Source organism: Barbus barbus (assembly GCF_936440315.1).
Source record: "Barbus barbus genome assembly, chromosome: 2".
NCBI classification, from domain to species: Eukaryota; Metazoa; Chordata; class Actinopteri; order Cypriniformes; family Cyprinidae; genus Barbus; species Barbus barbus.
The window spans coordinates 14,835,399-14,851,489 of NC_136730.1; the positions used below are offsets into that span (position 1 = coordinate 14,835,399).

The 16,091-nt window shown below is 36.7% G+C and overlaps 2 protein-coding genes and 1 long non-coding RNA gene across 3 annotated transcripts; 2 read left to right on the forward strand and 1 right to left on the reverse strand.

Annotated features, from left to right (window-relative positions):
* The first annotated feature begins 1,312 nt into the window (after nucleotides 1-1,312).
* LOC306886162 lies at nucleotides 1,313-6,423 on the forward strand. Its single transcript, XR_013785610.1, has 14 exons — nucleotides 1,313-1,396; nucleotides 1,900-1,944; nucleotides 3,364-3,413; nucleotides 3,597-3,644; nucleotides 3,852-3,900; nucleotides 4,060-4,106; nucleotides 4,279-4,328; nucleotides 4,523-4,549; nucleotides 4,757-4,785; nucleotides 5,046-5,092; nucleotides 5,273-5,296; nucleotides 5,812-5,864; nucleotides 6,069-6,096; nucleotides 6,281-6,423. It is a non-coding gene; the product is annotated as an uncharacterized lncRNA (long non-coding RNA).
* A 1,042-nt stretch (nucleotides 6,424-7,465) lies between these two features.
* On the reverse strand, nucleotides 7,466-9,604 carry arl2 (ADP-ribosylation factor-like 2). The gene is made up of 5 exons (XM_079443003.1): nucleotides 9,240-9,604; nucleotides 8,970-9,080; nucleotides 8,581-8,743; nucleotides 8,306-8,386; nucleotides 7,466-8,225 (listed from the first exon to the last, which is right to left on the reverse strand). The coding sequence occupies exons 1-5, from the start codon at nucleotides 9,302-9,304 to the stop codon at nucleotides 8,091-8,093; spliced, it is 555 nt and encodes a 184-aa protein (XP_079299129.1). The 5' UTR covers nucleotides 9,305-9,604; the 3' UTR covers nucleotides 7,466-8,090.
* A 22-nt stretch (nucleotides 9,605-9,626) lies between these two features.
* batf2 (basic leucine zipper ATF-like transcription factor 2) lies at nucleotides 9,627-14,012 on the forward strand. The gene is made up of 4 exons (XM_079437792.1): nucleotides 9,627-9,689; nucleotides 11,942-12,059; nucleotides 12,385-12,489; nucleotides 13,268-14,012. The coding sequence occupies exons 2-4, from the start codon at nucleotides 11,982-11,984 to the stop codon at nucleotides 13,604-13,606; spliced, it is 522 nt and encodes a 173-aa protein (XP_079293918.1). The 5' UTR covers nucleotides 9,627-9,689; nucleotides 11,942-11,981; the 3' UTR covers nucleotides 13,607-14,012.
* The last annotated feature ends 2,079 nt before the right edge of the window (nucleotides 14,013-16,091 follow it).

Genomic DNA, 16,091 nt, shown 5'->3' on the forward strand with positions numbered 1-16,091 from the left:
TTGGAAATCAAGGTCTGGAGTCTGGAGTAAGAGTGGAGAGGCACATAATCCATGTTGCTTGAAGTCCAGTGTGAAGTTTCCACAGTCAGTGATGATTTGGGCTGCCATGTCATCTGCTGGTGTCGGTCCACTGTGTTTTCTGAAGTCCACAGTCCACGCAGCCATCTACCAGGAGATTTTAGAGCACTTCATGCTTTCTTCTGCTGAGAAGCTTTATGGAGAAGCTGATTTAATTTTCCAGCAGGACTTTAGCACCTGCCCACACTGCCAAAGATACCAAAAGCTGGTTCAATGACCATGGTGTTACTGTGCTTCATTGTCCAGCAAACACGCCTAACCTGAACCCCATAGAAAATCTATAGGGTATTGTCAAGAGGAAGATGAGAGACTCCAGACCCAACAATACAGATGACCTGAAAGCCGCTATTAAAGCAACCTGGGCTTCCATACCACCTCAGCAGTGCCACAAACTGATCACCTCCATGCCACGCCGAATTGAGGCAGTAATTAAAGCAAAAGGAGCCCCTACCAAGTATTGAGTCTATACAGTAAATGAACATTCCAGAAGGCCAACAATTCACTAAAAATGTTTTTTTTATTTGTCTTATGAAGTATTCTAATTTGTTGAGATAGTGAATTGGTGGGTTTTTGTTAAATGTGAGCCTAAATCATCACAATTAAGAGACAAACTACTTCAGTCTGTGTGCATTGAATTTATTTAATACACAAGTTTCACAATTTGAGTTGAATTACTGAAATAAATGAACTTTTCCACGACATTCTAATTTATTGAGATGCACCTGTATATATACATATATGGGGTAGAAGGAAAGTTGTAGTGTTCTATTCTTAACATTGCAGAAGAGTCATATATTAAAACATTGTGTAGACTAAAGTGAGCAGGCCTGCCAGTAGGCTATCCTTGTCTCGGTGCAGATATAATGCCATCTAGTGGAAAATGTGATGCTTAAAAATGGACAGTTATGAATTTCATCTGCTTTTTATACTACAAATCAACAAGCAACAAAACGTTCTACAGCTGTATGTATGTGATAATCATTTACGTGTGTTATACGTTCAAATTGTGTTAAACATTATTTAGCCTCTTACTGTCTGCGCTCACTATGCTGCATTTGTTAGAAGGTGTATTACATGCACTAGAATAACAAGCTTTTAAGTTTTAATTTTATTTAGTTTTAACATACATTTAGTGAAGTGAACGTTACAGTTTATTATTTTAGCACATTTTAATCCATAAACCACAATGAATGTTGGCGCCTTTAATGTAATCCAGTAGCCTCATTGGTTGTTTGTAAAATGGGCGTGGATTTTACGTGACAAGAATAAAAAGCGCCGAGACCTTCCCTTCGTCCATTTTGGAGCAGCCTTTTGTCTGGTGAGGTGTTTCGCTATATCTTTATTAACTGCAGTGTAGTCGTTCAGCGTTTTATTTCGTCTTTTTCTACAATAGGTTCTTAGGTTATATGTATATTCATCGTTTCTTTCTTGGTGTGCATTTAAACGTTTATTTCAGTCCGTAGGCCTTTAGAAGGGAACTTCTGGGTGTTCCCACGCCGCCGGCTCACGAGCCTCTGACTTGTATCTAAAGCCATCCTGGCCTACTTACTGCTATTATTTGAAACGTTCCCATTATTATCAGAGTTTGCATGTTACTATAGCGTAATCAAAACGTATTTTATACTTTTTTTTTTTTTTTTTTTTTTTTTTTTTGTATATAAAGCTTTGGTGAGATCTCTCAATGATGATAACTTTCACAGACCTGTACTGAGTTACTGTGATTGCACTTTATTTATCTGAGAGACTGGCGTGAATTAAGGGTTTTATTGTAAGCCTTGCTACAAATGCAAACACGTCTCATCTGTACGGTTTCTTTTGCAGCTGTTTTGCCTGCGATGAGCATGAAGCGCACGAGCTCATGGGAAGGTAAGGGTGCATTTTATAGTATATAAATTTGAACTCGATTAACACTGTTGTCTTTTGGCCAGTTTCGCGTTTGAATGATTATCAGTTAATAAAATACTAGTTTAAGCACTGCTCCTTATGAGTGCACAATGTATCTGCATTACTGGATGCTTTTTACATGCTAGTTTGTGGACTTGATATTAACCCTTATGGACGTTTTTGTCCAGCTTAGTTTTGCTGTTTTGGATAATTTTGCTTAATGCTAACTGCATAAATTTTGGCTCAGGTGTGTATTTTTATTGGAACTTTAATATTCCACCATTTCCTTTTAAAAAGTCTTTTACACTAAGTAAAAAAAGTGAAACACTCCGCACCTTTAGGAAAAAAGTCCCCATTGAAACCCATTAAAACTGCTATTTTTAATCGGAGTGCCGTTTAACTGTAATATGATGCAATTTTTGTTAATAGGCTTTCATTCTGTTGGCAAGGCCTCAATTTACTTACTAGATGGTGTCTTTTTTTTAATAAAGGGTCTATAAAGCAAATACTCGCTTTATTCCTGTTTTCTGCTTCTGCATATTATAGCGCCAACTGGATAAATAATGCAGCTGTAATTGTGTGGGTGTTGGTATAAATGTCCGTTTGGTTTTGTTTCATAAAAATAAGTCCACTGTAAATCCAAATGCAAGCGCAGTGGCGTTTTCTTGGCGTCTAATGGGGAAAATTTGGTACTGCGCACAATTTTAGTTTTTTTTTTTTTTTAGATCAAGCTCAAATTTGGAACAACTTGTTTAGATTTATGGATTTAATTTTCTAGCAGGTTTAGAGTTCAACATGTTTCATATATAAAATTAACAAAATAAAATGGTTCACAAATAATTTTCATAATCTTAAACATGTATAACTTTTGTTTGGTTTCACTTTTTTACTTCAACAATCTGCCATGGGTGTCTTTAAAATGAGACCAAACATAAGTCTGTACTGCCAAGCTTCCAATTTGACCTTTTGACATTTGTCCACTATGAACTATATATATATATATATATGCGTGCGCACAAGGGTTAAGGAATTCAATTAATTCGAGCAGCGTAATATCTGTGAAATTGCTTATTGATTTTCAGTCTGTCTTTATATGAATGTAATGTATGGGTCCTTTTTTATAATGAAGAACTTGAGTTTTAAGTGATCTAGGCTCTAACTCCTATTGCTTGGGTCTGAATTATGGTCTGCCACACCCAAGAAGTAACCGCAGCATTTGTGTGCAGAGTGTATGAATTGACATCCAGTGCTACTGTGATGACTTCTGAATTCTCTCTTCCTGAATTGCTTTGCTGTAACTGTTCTAAACTGAGTAGCATTGGACGTCTAGCACACAGTACCAAGCATTATTATTGCTTGTGTTTGTGAATGCAGGCACTTATTGAAGCGTTTGTTTTGCAGTTTCTTTGCTATCTGCTGGGATGAGTAGACTGAGATCTGTTAAATTCAAGGTAATCTCTTCAATTGTTGAGGGGGTCCTCTCTTTAAGACTTAAAACATTTAAATGATGGTTTTTAAAGACAAGCATATGTCTGAATTCCAGTGATGTTTGCCTTTTGTTCTGACATAATGCAGATGACTGGAGTCCAGTCACCTCCGTGTTGCAGTAACTAATTGTTCTGTTTTATTTTAAGGCCACCCTCACATGAACTTTGAGAGCTTGATGACCATGGGTTATGTTGGTAAGTAGTTTTTCAAATTTAAAGTTTAGGTTTCAAGTGTATTGTCTGAAGTGATTTAATAATTTCTTAACCGGACGACAGGTTTGTCATATGGCATTTTAGTCACCAAAGTATGGTCCGACCATATGACTGTGCAGTGCTTGCTTTTGAACAGTCGTAGCAACTGTCAGTGCTTACAATGCCTGTCTGTATTTTTTTTTTTTCTAGTTTCTCCCCCTTCATCGTGGTGGTTGTGGTGCACCATAATGATGTTCAGGTGAGGGTTTTTTTTTTTTTTTTTTTATAAATGTTGGTTTATTGTTAATATCTAGACTGCTTTCTTGCCCCATGTTATAGTCCCCAGAATCCTGATCAGACAGTGATTTAAACATGGCTTTGTTTCTCTCGTTTTACTATTAAAGCTTTTGTCTCTCAGGTAGTGTCGGCACAATGAGCTCTCACAAAGGACCTGCGACTCCCAAGGTACTTCTGTTTATTTTAAATGCAGCGTTTTGCTCCGTCTCTGTGATGAAGATACTTAGCTCACTTTGACCCAATGTGAAAAGCCATGAACAACTGAGAGATTTATTGGCCACTTGTCATTGATTTTTACATATGACACTGTCAGACATCATTCTTCTTATGCTCTCGACAGGGCTGTTATTTATCCAAGGCCGAGTGGTTAAAGTCCTTTGGTGGGATTAGGTAAGGTTACTTGTTCCCATGTACTGCTACTTAATACTCAGTCCCTCTGTAATGTATGATTATTTTTTTGGAATCTCGTTCGTCTGAAATCCTGTTGAAAAATCTTTATTAATGACGTTACAGTAGGTTTCATCTACATTTTGCATGGTCTTTGTATCTGAAGTGACACCCAAATTTGTTTTCTTTCCTAAAAGGTTGCATACCTGTAATAAGCTTAACAGGTAAGAATATGCACTTACCATGTCATTCCGTTGAAATGGTCTCTTTTCTTGTACCACACAGTGCTCTGTAACCTATGATGATTTTTGCAGTCTCGTTCGTCTGAAGTCTTGCTGATAAATTAAGCTTACTGATGTTACAGATTTGACATTTGTATCTCTGCATTTGTGTAGCTCTCCCATCTGAAGATTTTCTTTCTTAACCTGTAGGTGGCACACCTGATGTGGTGAATTCACAGGTGAGAATTTGGTTCCTAATAAACCAAAATGACACTACTGCAGCTCATCCTTTTATGATGTAACTTGCGCACGTCTTACGCCCTGTATCAATACCAGAACCTGAAAAGGTGAACCCACTGGTGTTGCCTGGGCAACAAGGGGATGACTTGTTGGGGTTACCAATAGTCTGAGAAGGACTAGCTTTACCGTAGATAAGTTTTCCTTTTCATGTGTTCCCTAACTGTTTTTTTGTTTTTTTTTCTCATTGATTTTCTTGCAGGACTGCAGTGGCCTTTTCAAGCTCTGCTCCCTTAAATGCTGAATCTGGTATGCGTTTTGTATTTTCAACTTGAGTTACATGTGAACTAGTAGGTGTGATGACTGACTTACCGCCCCAGTCTGATTTATATGACTGAATGGTAGCTCTGACCTCAGATGGTTTCACTTAATAATTTGCACTTGTGAAACTATATATTTATTTTTTTCTCTCTCCATCCCCTTTTTCAGATAGTTCCATGACTGACTTTACAGGTTTGTATTTTCTTGTTGGCTTATTTTAGTTGCATTACTTTTTAAATGATGACCTATATCGCCCCAGTCTGATGTGTTATGACTGATTGATTGTTTCTGATTAAATTAAAGACAACTTTAATGTACTGGTCTAAGAATTTTTTTTATGTACTTGTGTTTTAGGATGTAGCCTATTCTTGTACGCATTATAGATGGCTAGTGTTTCTGGTGTAGAACCACTTTTTTTTTTTTTTTTTTTTTTTTTTTTTTTTTTTTTTTTTTTTTGTGTAGCCATTTTGAGCAGTGACCATGTTAAAATCCATACACGAGATGCATATGAGGCAAAATGCACTGTTGGTCAGCGCCACCTAGCGTGCAGGTGTGAATTGGCAGAAGGAAAACAATCATTTCGTGCTCTCTGAAAGCATCGTTCGTCAGCAATTCACATCGTGCTCAGTGTGGAAATGCCTTAAGGACTAGCTTCAGCGTGCATGGTGTTTAAATTGTTCATTAAATGTCTTATCGATTCCTTGCAGGACTACAGTGGATTTCTTTCATCAGTTCTGCACCCATGAGCATACTGAAGTTGGTATGTATTTTCAGCTTGAGTTACATGTGAACTAGTAGGTGTGATGACTGACTTACCGCCCCAGTCTGATTTATATGACTGAATGGTAGCTCTGACCTCAGATGGTTTCACTTAATAATTTGCACTTGTGAAACTTTTTTTTTTTTTTTTTTTTTTATTTATATATATATATATTTTTCTCTCCATCCCCCTTCTCCTTTTCAGATAGGTGACTCCATGACTGACTTTACAGGTTTGCATTTTCTTGTTGGCTTATTTTAGTTGCATTAATTTTTAAATGATGACCTATATCGCCCCAGTCTGATGTGTTATGACTGATTGATGATTCTGATTAAATGAAGACCACTTGAATGTACTGGTTTAAGACTTTTTTTTATTATTATTTTTGACTTTCTTTATTATCCCCTCCCCCCCAGGTCAGAAGTTGAACTGGCTGAAACCTGATGTTCATCGCTGTACTATAGATCTGCTGGACTGAAGTGTTGACTGGCAGTCATTAACATTCAGTAAAAGTGTTTTGTTTTTTTCCTAAGATTGCAAAATAAATGGCTATTCTGAATTTGCAGTTTCAAATAGTTGTGTCCCTGAGTCATCACCTTTTTGCATTCATGTTTATATCAGGGATTTTCAGTAATCTAAGTGGAGATGTGACCCTTTACAGTGCAATTCATCTTAGAAAAGCTTTATGTAACATGAACCAACAAAAATAATTTATTTGTCCACTTCAATGCGGAAGTAAGCTTATGGGCGAGACTTCCGATTCACTAGCCGTTATAGTAGATGAATAACGTGCAGTAAAACTGTTTCCACTACAAACCTGTGCTCATAATGAAGATAATGAAAATGTCTTATCAAGCAGGAAAACTGTTTTGTACAGCTAAAATAGCTGGACGTGCATGAGACCGGAAGCTAGACTCATAGAATTTACAAATAGCCACACCCATTTTTACGGCAAGAAGGTGGGTAAAGCTTACAGGGTGTCCGCGGAGCCATAAAACGTCTTAAATTTAATACGAATTTTAGGCCAAAAAAGTCATAACGTCCGGATTTTCCATACAAGGTCATAAATTACATTTTAGCCACGTCTTAAATTGATATGCTTGTTCATTAATTGGTTCTGCCATCGCCTTTTCCCCCCCCGAAAATGCGCAGGCGGCGGCATTCATTCGTTTCGCCTGTTGTAGTTCTTTCTGAGCGTTCCAGAACTACAAGGTCCATGTGGCAGTGCAGCAAACAGTCTTGTCATAAGGACTTTTAACAGAAACCCGCGCGAACTGCCAATGTTCTAATGTAGCCTAGGCCTACAGTCGATGTTCGCACAGTGTTGCCAATTTAGCGACTGAGAGGAGCAGCGCGTTCAGTTCAAATAGAAGTGTTGCTTCTCTAATTTTACATGCAAATATAGCCGAAATCACATCACATGAATTGTCTTATCTTGTGTGTATTTGATTTCATCAGACGACGGCTCAATTATAAATTAGGATTTTTGTGCAGACTAATTTCTTGGAAGGGAGAGCTGTTTATGTATTCTTAAAGGGCTGCGTTTCAGTCACTATTTCATATTTATCCCGTTGACTGACAACATAAACAGTAAAATATATATAAAGGAAAACCGTTTTATTGAGAATTTGGCTGCATTAAAATACAGTATGAGCACAGAGACAAACAAATGTGAAAGGCAATATGACGCGATGACGTCATGAATATGCTAATTAGCGCAAGACGTCATCTGGCCACGTTTAGCGACTTTTCAAACTGGCTTCAGCTACTTTCCATCGAAAGAAGTTGGCAACACTGGCTTGAAAGCTAGCTAGCTAAATAAGTAGCCACCCTCTCTAGATCTTCAATCAAAGAGGAAGGCTGGAGACTGACCTGTAATTATTTAAATTGCAGGAAAAAGATAGCAGCAATTGTAATAGAAAAAATGACCAGAGACCCTATTTGAGGAAGGTGTATTTTTAGACATGTATTTTAATGTGGCTGAAAACTCAGAGCTAGTTACAAGTGGTGTTGAATGGTATACAAGGAAAGCTTAAAATGGTTTCAATTTCCAACCTTTTAAAGCAAATAGCTTTCGTTTTGGGTTTTCAAAAACACACTACCTATTAGCAGTACAGCTTAGACATCCATCATATTTGAAAAACATTTGCATTGCATACATTTTCAGTCCAACAAGATCTTTTTTTTTTTATTGTTCCTCTCCAAAATGTTAAAACATTCAGTCCATCAGTCAGCTGTAAAGATCCGAGCTGCTACATCATCAAGTAGCCAGTCCACACCAGTTAGCAGGTTCTCACCCGTAACAGCACTGCATCCCACAATGCACCAGTGATGGGTCTTAATGTCATCAAGGGCTAAAACCTGGACAACATTCAGAAAACGAGCATATTCACAGATTTCTCAAACAGCAAGGCAGTTTCATTAAAATACAAAAGACTCACCTCTCGAATGCCATCTTTTGACAAAGCACCAGGTAGGTCCTGTTTGTTGGCAAAAACTAACAGAGTGGCTCCTGCTAATCGCTATTCAAGAGAAATGCATTAAAGTGTGATGTATGTAGAAAAACCCACACGTCACATTTTATTCAACAACACATGCTTGATTCAAAACTATGAGGCCTTTTATGTTCACTAAAAGATGCTGAGTAAAGAAATGTCAAAATCTGACCATTTTTAATTTTGAACTACAAGTCCAAGTAAAGATATTGTCATCTCACCTCCTCTATTAATAAAGCATATAGCTCTTTCCTGCAGTCCTCCAGTCTCAATCTGTCAGCGCTGTCCACTACCCACACCAGTCCATCTGTACTCTCAAAATAATTCCTCCAGTATGATCTCAACGACTTCTGGCCACCCACATCCCAGATATTCAGCTTAAACCTAGTCTCCGTGTGAAGAAAAAGAAAAATAATGCACTTGGTTACTATGTATCACAGTAACATTGGTAAACAAACAGTTTGTATATCTGCACATTCTCTATCTGTCTCTGCGTGTGTATATATAGCCTTTTTGACAAGTAGTTTCATTAAAAGTTAGCATCTAATCATGCTCTAAACCTCTTATGCAAAACATATAGGCCTATAACACAACCAAGCTTCTGTCGTACCCTCTATGCTCGAGTGTCTTTATGTTGAAGCCTAATGTTGGAGAGATCGTGCTGACATCTTCGCCGTTAAACTTCTTCAGGATGGTTGTTTTTCCAGCATTGTCAAGACCACTATAAAGAAAGGTTAAGGACCCACAACAGTCTTTAGCATCACGAGTAATGTCTGAGTAATTAACACTCGCGAATAGAGTAAGAATGTACTTTATTAAACATAAAAGCAACAGCGGTTTACAAATATATGTCTATGAATGCAGTTCAGTGAAAGGATACAGCATGAGTAGACGCATTTCGCGCTCCTTGTGCTTCATCTTCTTCAAGATCGTCAGTAAACCCATCGCGAACGTTTAAGTGTAAAACGCTGAATTGATCTTAACCGAAATAGCACATTAACTACTGAAACACATAAAATAATTTCCTAAATAAATGCGACATACGTTTAGTGCAAAGCCATACTGGAAACAAGGAAGCGTTACTGTGAGTTGACGCAATACGCTGAAGTATGATTGGTTAGAGAGTGCGTAAAGATGGAGCTGAAGGTATATGATTGGCTGTTCCAACTGTCATTCATTCTTGGGCTTTTTCTATTGGCGAAGGAGAACAGCGGCAAGGGCGTGTCTGAAAGTTGTCGTAAAATCAGTCGTTTCCATAGCAGCGCCCCCTTATGTGCATTTTGTAAACATGTGCGCAGAAGTGAACTCCACCAAAAAGACTTCTTGTAAAGTAGGTTCATCTCACGTAGTTTTGTCTGACTGGTTGTTTGATCGGTTGGTCATCCATGCTAGTTTTACCCTAGTGTTAATTGTAGGACGGAGGAAGGTGGACATAAATTGTAACATATTAAGATATAAGTTTAGCATGTGCAGGATGATAGATGTATTAGCCAATGTGTTATAATGGGAACTAAACTGAAACAGTTGCTAACTTAGTTGTTGTAGAACAAATTGTCAAATATTAAAAGAGGGCTATTTTCACCCCTGATTAATTTTTACAGAATTTATAAATTAATTTTGTTAATTCTTATTAATATATATATTTTTAAGTGTCATTAAAGTAAATAAACTATTCTATTTAACATTTTATTTTGACAAGCTGAATAATTGAATAACTGATGACAAAGTAGAATCACAGTCAAAGACAAAAATATGATATGATTTATATGCAAGCATATGAATATTTACATATTTAACTGCCCATACTTTAATTGAAGACATTTCATAATAGAAACACTGTAAATGCAAATCAAATGATTTTACTGAGTTAAAAGTTTTAATGAAAGCAAAGATGTCTGAATTGCACATATATATATCTGAAATAGATTATCTAATTTATGGAAATATTTAAGTATTAAATTTAAAAAATAATAAAAACTAGTAACAACATGCCACTTGGGGTCTTCTGTGCCAAAACCTTGGATATTCTACATAATACAATTTTATAGATCACTCCAGAGACACACAATTGGATCAATTATCCTCAAAACTATTTCGAGATTCCTTGAAACGAAAAACAGGGTGAGGTCATCTCACCTCGTTGTACTCAATCACTATTTAACATTAGCTGCCAAATATTATAGACTCTTAATTAAGTGTGGAGTTTTACATTAAAGATCAAATAAAAATAATAATTACAAACAAGCAACCACAATAACATTAATACAGAGAACCTTTTTGTTAGTGGTGTTGATGGTAAATTACAAAAGTGTAAAAAAATAATGAGAATATTGAATATCTCCACAAGTTTATAGTAAAGTATGGTATTAATAATAATTATAGTAATAATAATATTTGTAACATCAATCATCATTTGATTGTTTATATCTCATTATAAACAATAATATGTGACCCTGGAGCACAAAAGCAGTCTTAAGTTGCTGGGGTATATTTGTAGCAATAGCCAAAAATACATTGTTTGGGTCAAAATTATAGATTTTTCTTTTATGCCAAAAATCATTAGGATATTAAATAAAGATCATGTTCCATGAAGATATTTAGTACATTTCCTACCGTAAATAGCAAAAGAACTTCATTTGGACAACTTTAGAGGTGATTTTTCTTCAATATTTTGATGTTTTTAGCAGATTTTCAAATAGTTGTATCTCAGCCAATTATTGTCCTATCTTAACAAACCATACATCAATGGAAAGCTTATTATTCAGCTTTCAGATGATATAAATCTCAATTTCGAAAAATTGGCCCTTATGACTGGTTTTGTGGACCAGGGTCACATATGATGAATCAAAAATACTGTGATCTAAAACGTGTAATTGAATAGACTGTCAGTTTCCTTTGGTTTTCATCGAAAGAAACGTCTAGTAGGCTACCCACACATTAACAAGGACAGCCCCCCTGTAAGAAACCTTACGGTAAATTCCTTGTTTAATTTGTCTCAGTTCTCCTTGAAATTGCAGCCCGTATGTTTGCAGCAGATCCTTATCCATCAGCTGCCACTATATGCCTGGAAATGAAAGACACGATTGCTAACATTTCTCCCAGCAGAACCTTGTAACTGCTAAATTATACTCGTAAATATTTAAAAATGCTGGAATCATTTAATTAGTTACATTAATCTCAGTAATAATAGCCTTAGTTAAGTCTTCAGATCCCTCACAGCTACACCCGTTTGGACTTCCTGCTAGGAATTCCCAGTATTTGTCACTAGAGCGGGAAATGAGCAACTTAAATACTGGAAGCGATGATCTCCCTGCTCGCTAACCGGACCATTTAAAATAATTCGAAACCGAAAACAGTCTTGTCCACCCCTCTGTTGCGTCAGTGCATTCACAGAGCTATTGGCTCATTCCGCCGCCCACGGCCAACATCACAAAGACCTCAGAGCAGTTTAAATCATGACCAGGCTCTGGAGTTGTTCAGACAACTTCTGCTTCAGCATTCTTTTAACGCGCTTGCTTTTCAGTTCGAAGAATTTTGTACAGCACGGAAATACTAATAAAGACCGTTGATTTATTCTGAAAGTATACATGCAAGCATTTTGTTCGCATCCGTGCACTTGGAGATGCCAGCTGCTGTCATGGACAACTTTGACCTGGGAAGTCCTTTCTCTCAAAGTGATTCTCAAAGTCCTCTTGATTGGGTAGGGAGTGAATTTATTCATTTAATGCATTGTTACTATGTATAAATATGACGCTGTTATTACAAGCAATACAATACTTAAAAACTATTATTATATTTTGTATTATTTGTTACTGCATTTCATTAGCTCTACTGCATTTCATTAGCTCTGTACTTGTACTCTGCATAAATGACAATAAAGTTGAATCTAATCTAATCTAATGTAGCTATAATATTTATTATTATTTGTGTGTGTATGCATATATCTATATCAATAATCCTAACATTTAATTTTAAAATGTATTTGTTTATATATATTGTAAATCATATCTTATGAATATCTTCAGAGCACACAGTCAGAGGACCACAGGCACCATCGCAAAGATATAAACAGAGATGCAGCTCGCAAGAGTCGCAGAAAACAGACAGAAAAGGCAGACATGCTGCATGAGGTCAGTAGCAAATTGAGACCTTTGACACTCTCTCATTTCCCCCTTTGAATGGGTTTGCTTTGCTCTGGCCCTATTTACGTTACCTCTGCAAATCCTTACATTTGTTGTGAATGTATAGTTTCATTCACATTACTCACACAAATATATTTATACCTTTTATCTTTTATTATTGTTATTGTCAGCTACACAGCCTGTATTCTTATACTTGGAATTATGAAGTAAGGTGTCATAATCATAACCTTCTGGAGAATGTGTATGTTATTATTTTGTGTGTGTGTTTGTTAATGATTAATTTGTGTAGTCTGTCTGTGTGTGTGTGTATAGAGGAGCATTAGTATTGCACAACCTTTCAGTGCAGAGGAGGCATTTCTTGGAAACGCAGAGCATGACTGGGACATCTTACATATTAGTTACACTAGCGGCTGACTAGTTATTTCAGTTTAACATCTGACTTGCTATACCTTCACATTCACTTTCATTTTCACTTCAGATGATGTACAAATCTTGGACTTTCCCTTTTTTAATCCAACTCCAATAATCACATCTCAGATCCTTTCTAAGACTAACAAAACATGAGGAAGTCTGAATATTTTTTTTTTAATAAACCTATGAACTTTATACGTGGGAGAAGCAGATCAGGTCAAATCTATTTTAAATGACTTTTTATTTGACACTACTTGCATTCCTTTCACTTTGTTACTTCTGCTTTTCAGCTGAATCCATGTCAATACTGCATTGTCTATAAACTAATTTATATATTTATTTATTTTTTACCTAGGAACTCCAAACCCTAGAGCAGTCTAATGCCGCATTCATAAAAGAAATCGCTGAACTGAAGAAGGAGCTTCAATTCTACACCACAGCCTTGGAACAACATATACCTCACTGCACTAAACTGTGTCCATTTGAACCATCAGTTAGTGTTCCAGGAGGACCGTCCACAGCTACACCCTCTACCTCAGATATCACCTTCAACTCTGACCCCAACCTTTTGCCGGAACTTGCGTTCTTACCAGACACTAATTCACCGGACTTATCTTTAGCAGACCTCCTCGACAGTGATGATTGGTGTCCATGGGACTCAGTGAATGGAAATGGGTGTCTACAGCAGTTTTGAGGTGCTGCACAGTCAGTTATTTGGTCACAAGCCTTACACACTACTACATCCTGCAAACAGCTCTTTTTGTTGTGTTCAAATGCTAATGGTGCTAAAAACCATGATCCATTAAGGTGTGAATATGTTGTTTTGCATAATTTATTTAAACAATACTTACCGATGGCATTTACATGTATAGCTATATTTTAGATACGGGCATTATATTTTTTATGTGTAAGACCACAGCCTATTTTGGGCTTATTGATTGATTGATTTTGATTTGTAATATGAAAATGTTCAGTTATTTCATAAATTATGTTTTAATAATTTTAAGTGTTATTTATTGAAATATGAGTCAGTGACACTCATTCTTGCCCAGATATATGATTATATTCAAAAATACATTAAAGATTAAAGCAACTGTGTGTAGTTTTGGAGCTCCTTCGAAATATATCACTGTTTCAAGGTACTGTAAAAAAGGTACATACAGTTGCTTTAATGTCTTACAAGACATGCTGTTCTATATATGCCAATAACACGGCAGTGGTACAGGTCCCCTGGCAACATATACAGTCAATCGCTGACTTACAATACAAAGACATTGTTAAAGATGAACAAACAAACAAAAATCCAGAATAGATGAACATAATATGTTCTGAGTTCAGTGAAATTTAAAGAGGAGTCCAAGTATACCAAAAGTCATTAGGCCTCTGATGAAAGTCATAGGTTATTTTTCTAATGGTTTAAGAGAAGTAGCCTGACTCAGCCACATACTGACTGGCTGACCATAAAAGAAGTATATATATATATATATATATATTTTTTTTTTTTGCCAAATATATATTTAACTCTTTTCATTCTGTACCATGGTCAAGACACATGTACCATGGTCAAGACACAATTCAGCTGTTACAATTCAAAAGATATGCATTCAGAGACAGTATGCAAAGGATTTACCAGTAGTCTTCTCTACAGTTTCGTGAATCTCCCTCCAGTATGCTTTGATCCTGTTGCAGTCCCAAAACACATGTATCACAATGTCAACCTTACATGTAAAACACAACTGGGAAACATTGAGAAATATTTTATGAATGTGAAACGGCGTTAAGTACGTCCTGTGAATAAACTTTTTGTTCATTGTTCAAAACTTAGATTTTTTAAAATTAGCTTGAATTAGAAATAATGTTTTAGTGGGGATTAAAGTGAAAAAAGGGGGGGGGGGTGGAATCACAAAGAAACTGTTGGTATAAACAATTTTACATAATTTTCATTCTTAATTTTTTTAATTTAAACATTTTTAATGTGTGAAATTTTTTTGTCAAATCAGCATGGTGTGACCTATATGCAGGTAGCCATTTTATTGACAGACATTTTAATCTTTCTATGAGGAGGGTTTTCTGGTCAAGTAGAGTATGTTTAGGCAAACATCTTAATATTAAAGACTTAAGAATTTATGATATTTGTAAAAAATTAAAAAATAAATGTGATTTTATAAAGGGCATATTTTGTCTTAAAAACGTTTTTGCTCTATTTTATTATTTTATTTAAAAATATATGCATTTATGCAAAAAAAAAAAAATTATTTATCGATCTTTCTCGGTGGTACACAACAGTTGAGGGTCTCTCGATAGCCAAAACGCTCGTGACGTTCAGCATCACATTTAGTAGTCTTCAGGTAGGTCAGCGGCACGTCGTCTTTTGACCGATATCATAAAACTCGCAGTAGGCGACGGACTGAACAAAAATCAGCGGATACAGCGACGGGTGAGCGCGCGGAATAATGAACGAATGAAGCAAGAACAATGGCCAACCTGACAGTACCAAAACACAGCAGCTAACACAGACTGAGTCAGGCAGTGAGGGAGGGACAGAGGGAGGAGAAGGGAAAGGGATGAGGTAGAAGACAGCTGTCTGATGAAGATACGGATGAAATAAAAACAGATAGCATCTATAGAGTCACTTAAACGGCGAATAGAGTCAACGATATAGCCATAGCAGCGCGACGTCTAGGAGAGGGTCGCGTAAATGTAAGATGAGTAAGTAAATAAATAAATAAGAGCGCGTGAGCGTCATCCGCAGTGTGTAGCATCTACATCTACTTGCACCACCTGAAGACAACGACCGACAGACTGCTGGGAAATAAAGAAACGGGGGGAAAACACGAGCAATCAGCGGAGAGGAAGGGCGACGGGGAAAATCAGCGAGACTGTCAGCGTCCTTGTGATACAGAAGTAATTGAACAGCGGTTTCTTGTATTTGAGGGAAGGAGGTAGAAGGGGGTATCAAGTGCTGCAGCGGCCGCCGTTATGCTCTACACATGTAGGCACGTTTGAAGCAGTTCATCCCCGCCCTGTGTGGATCTGACCGAACCGAACCGACTGTACGGTAACGGATTTAATAGGGGGACGCTGGAAGGCTCTGAAAAGGACTTAAGGCGCAGAACTGGTGACTGGTAATATGACGATAACCTTTAATTAATAAGTGATGCATTTGTACCTGTGCGGAG

Coding starts and splice junctions, on each gene's coding strand:
- arl2 (XM_079443003.1), bottom strand. CDS start 9,304: ATGGGTTTACTGACGATCTTGAAGAAGATGAAGCACAAGGAGCGCGAA. Junction 9,081..9,239: donor GAAATGCGTCTACTCATGCT/GTATCCTTTCAC, acceptor CTTTCTTTATAG/TGGTCTTGACAATGCTGGAA. Junction 8,226..8,305: donor CAAAAGATGGCATTCGAGAG/GTGAGTCTTTTG, acceptor AATGTTGTCCAG/GTTTTAGCCCTTGATGACAT.
- batf2 (XM_079437792.1), top strand. CDS start 11,982: ATGCCAGCTGCTGTCATGGACAACTTTGACCTGGGAAGTCCTTTCTCT. Junction 12,060..12,384: donor CTCAAAGTCCTCTTGATTGG/GTAGGGAGTGAA, acceptor GAATATCTTCAG/AGCACACAGTCAGAGGACCA. Junction 12,490..13,267: donor AGGCAGACATGCTGCATGAG/GTCAGTAGCAAA, acceptor TTTTTTACCTAG/GAACTCCAAACCCTAGAGCA.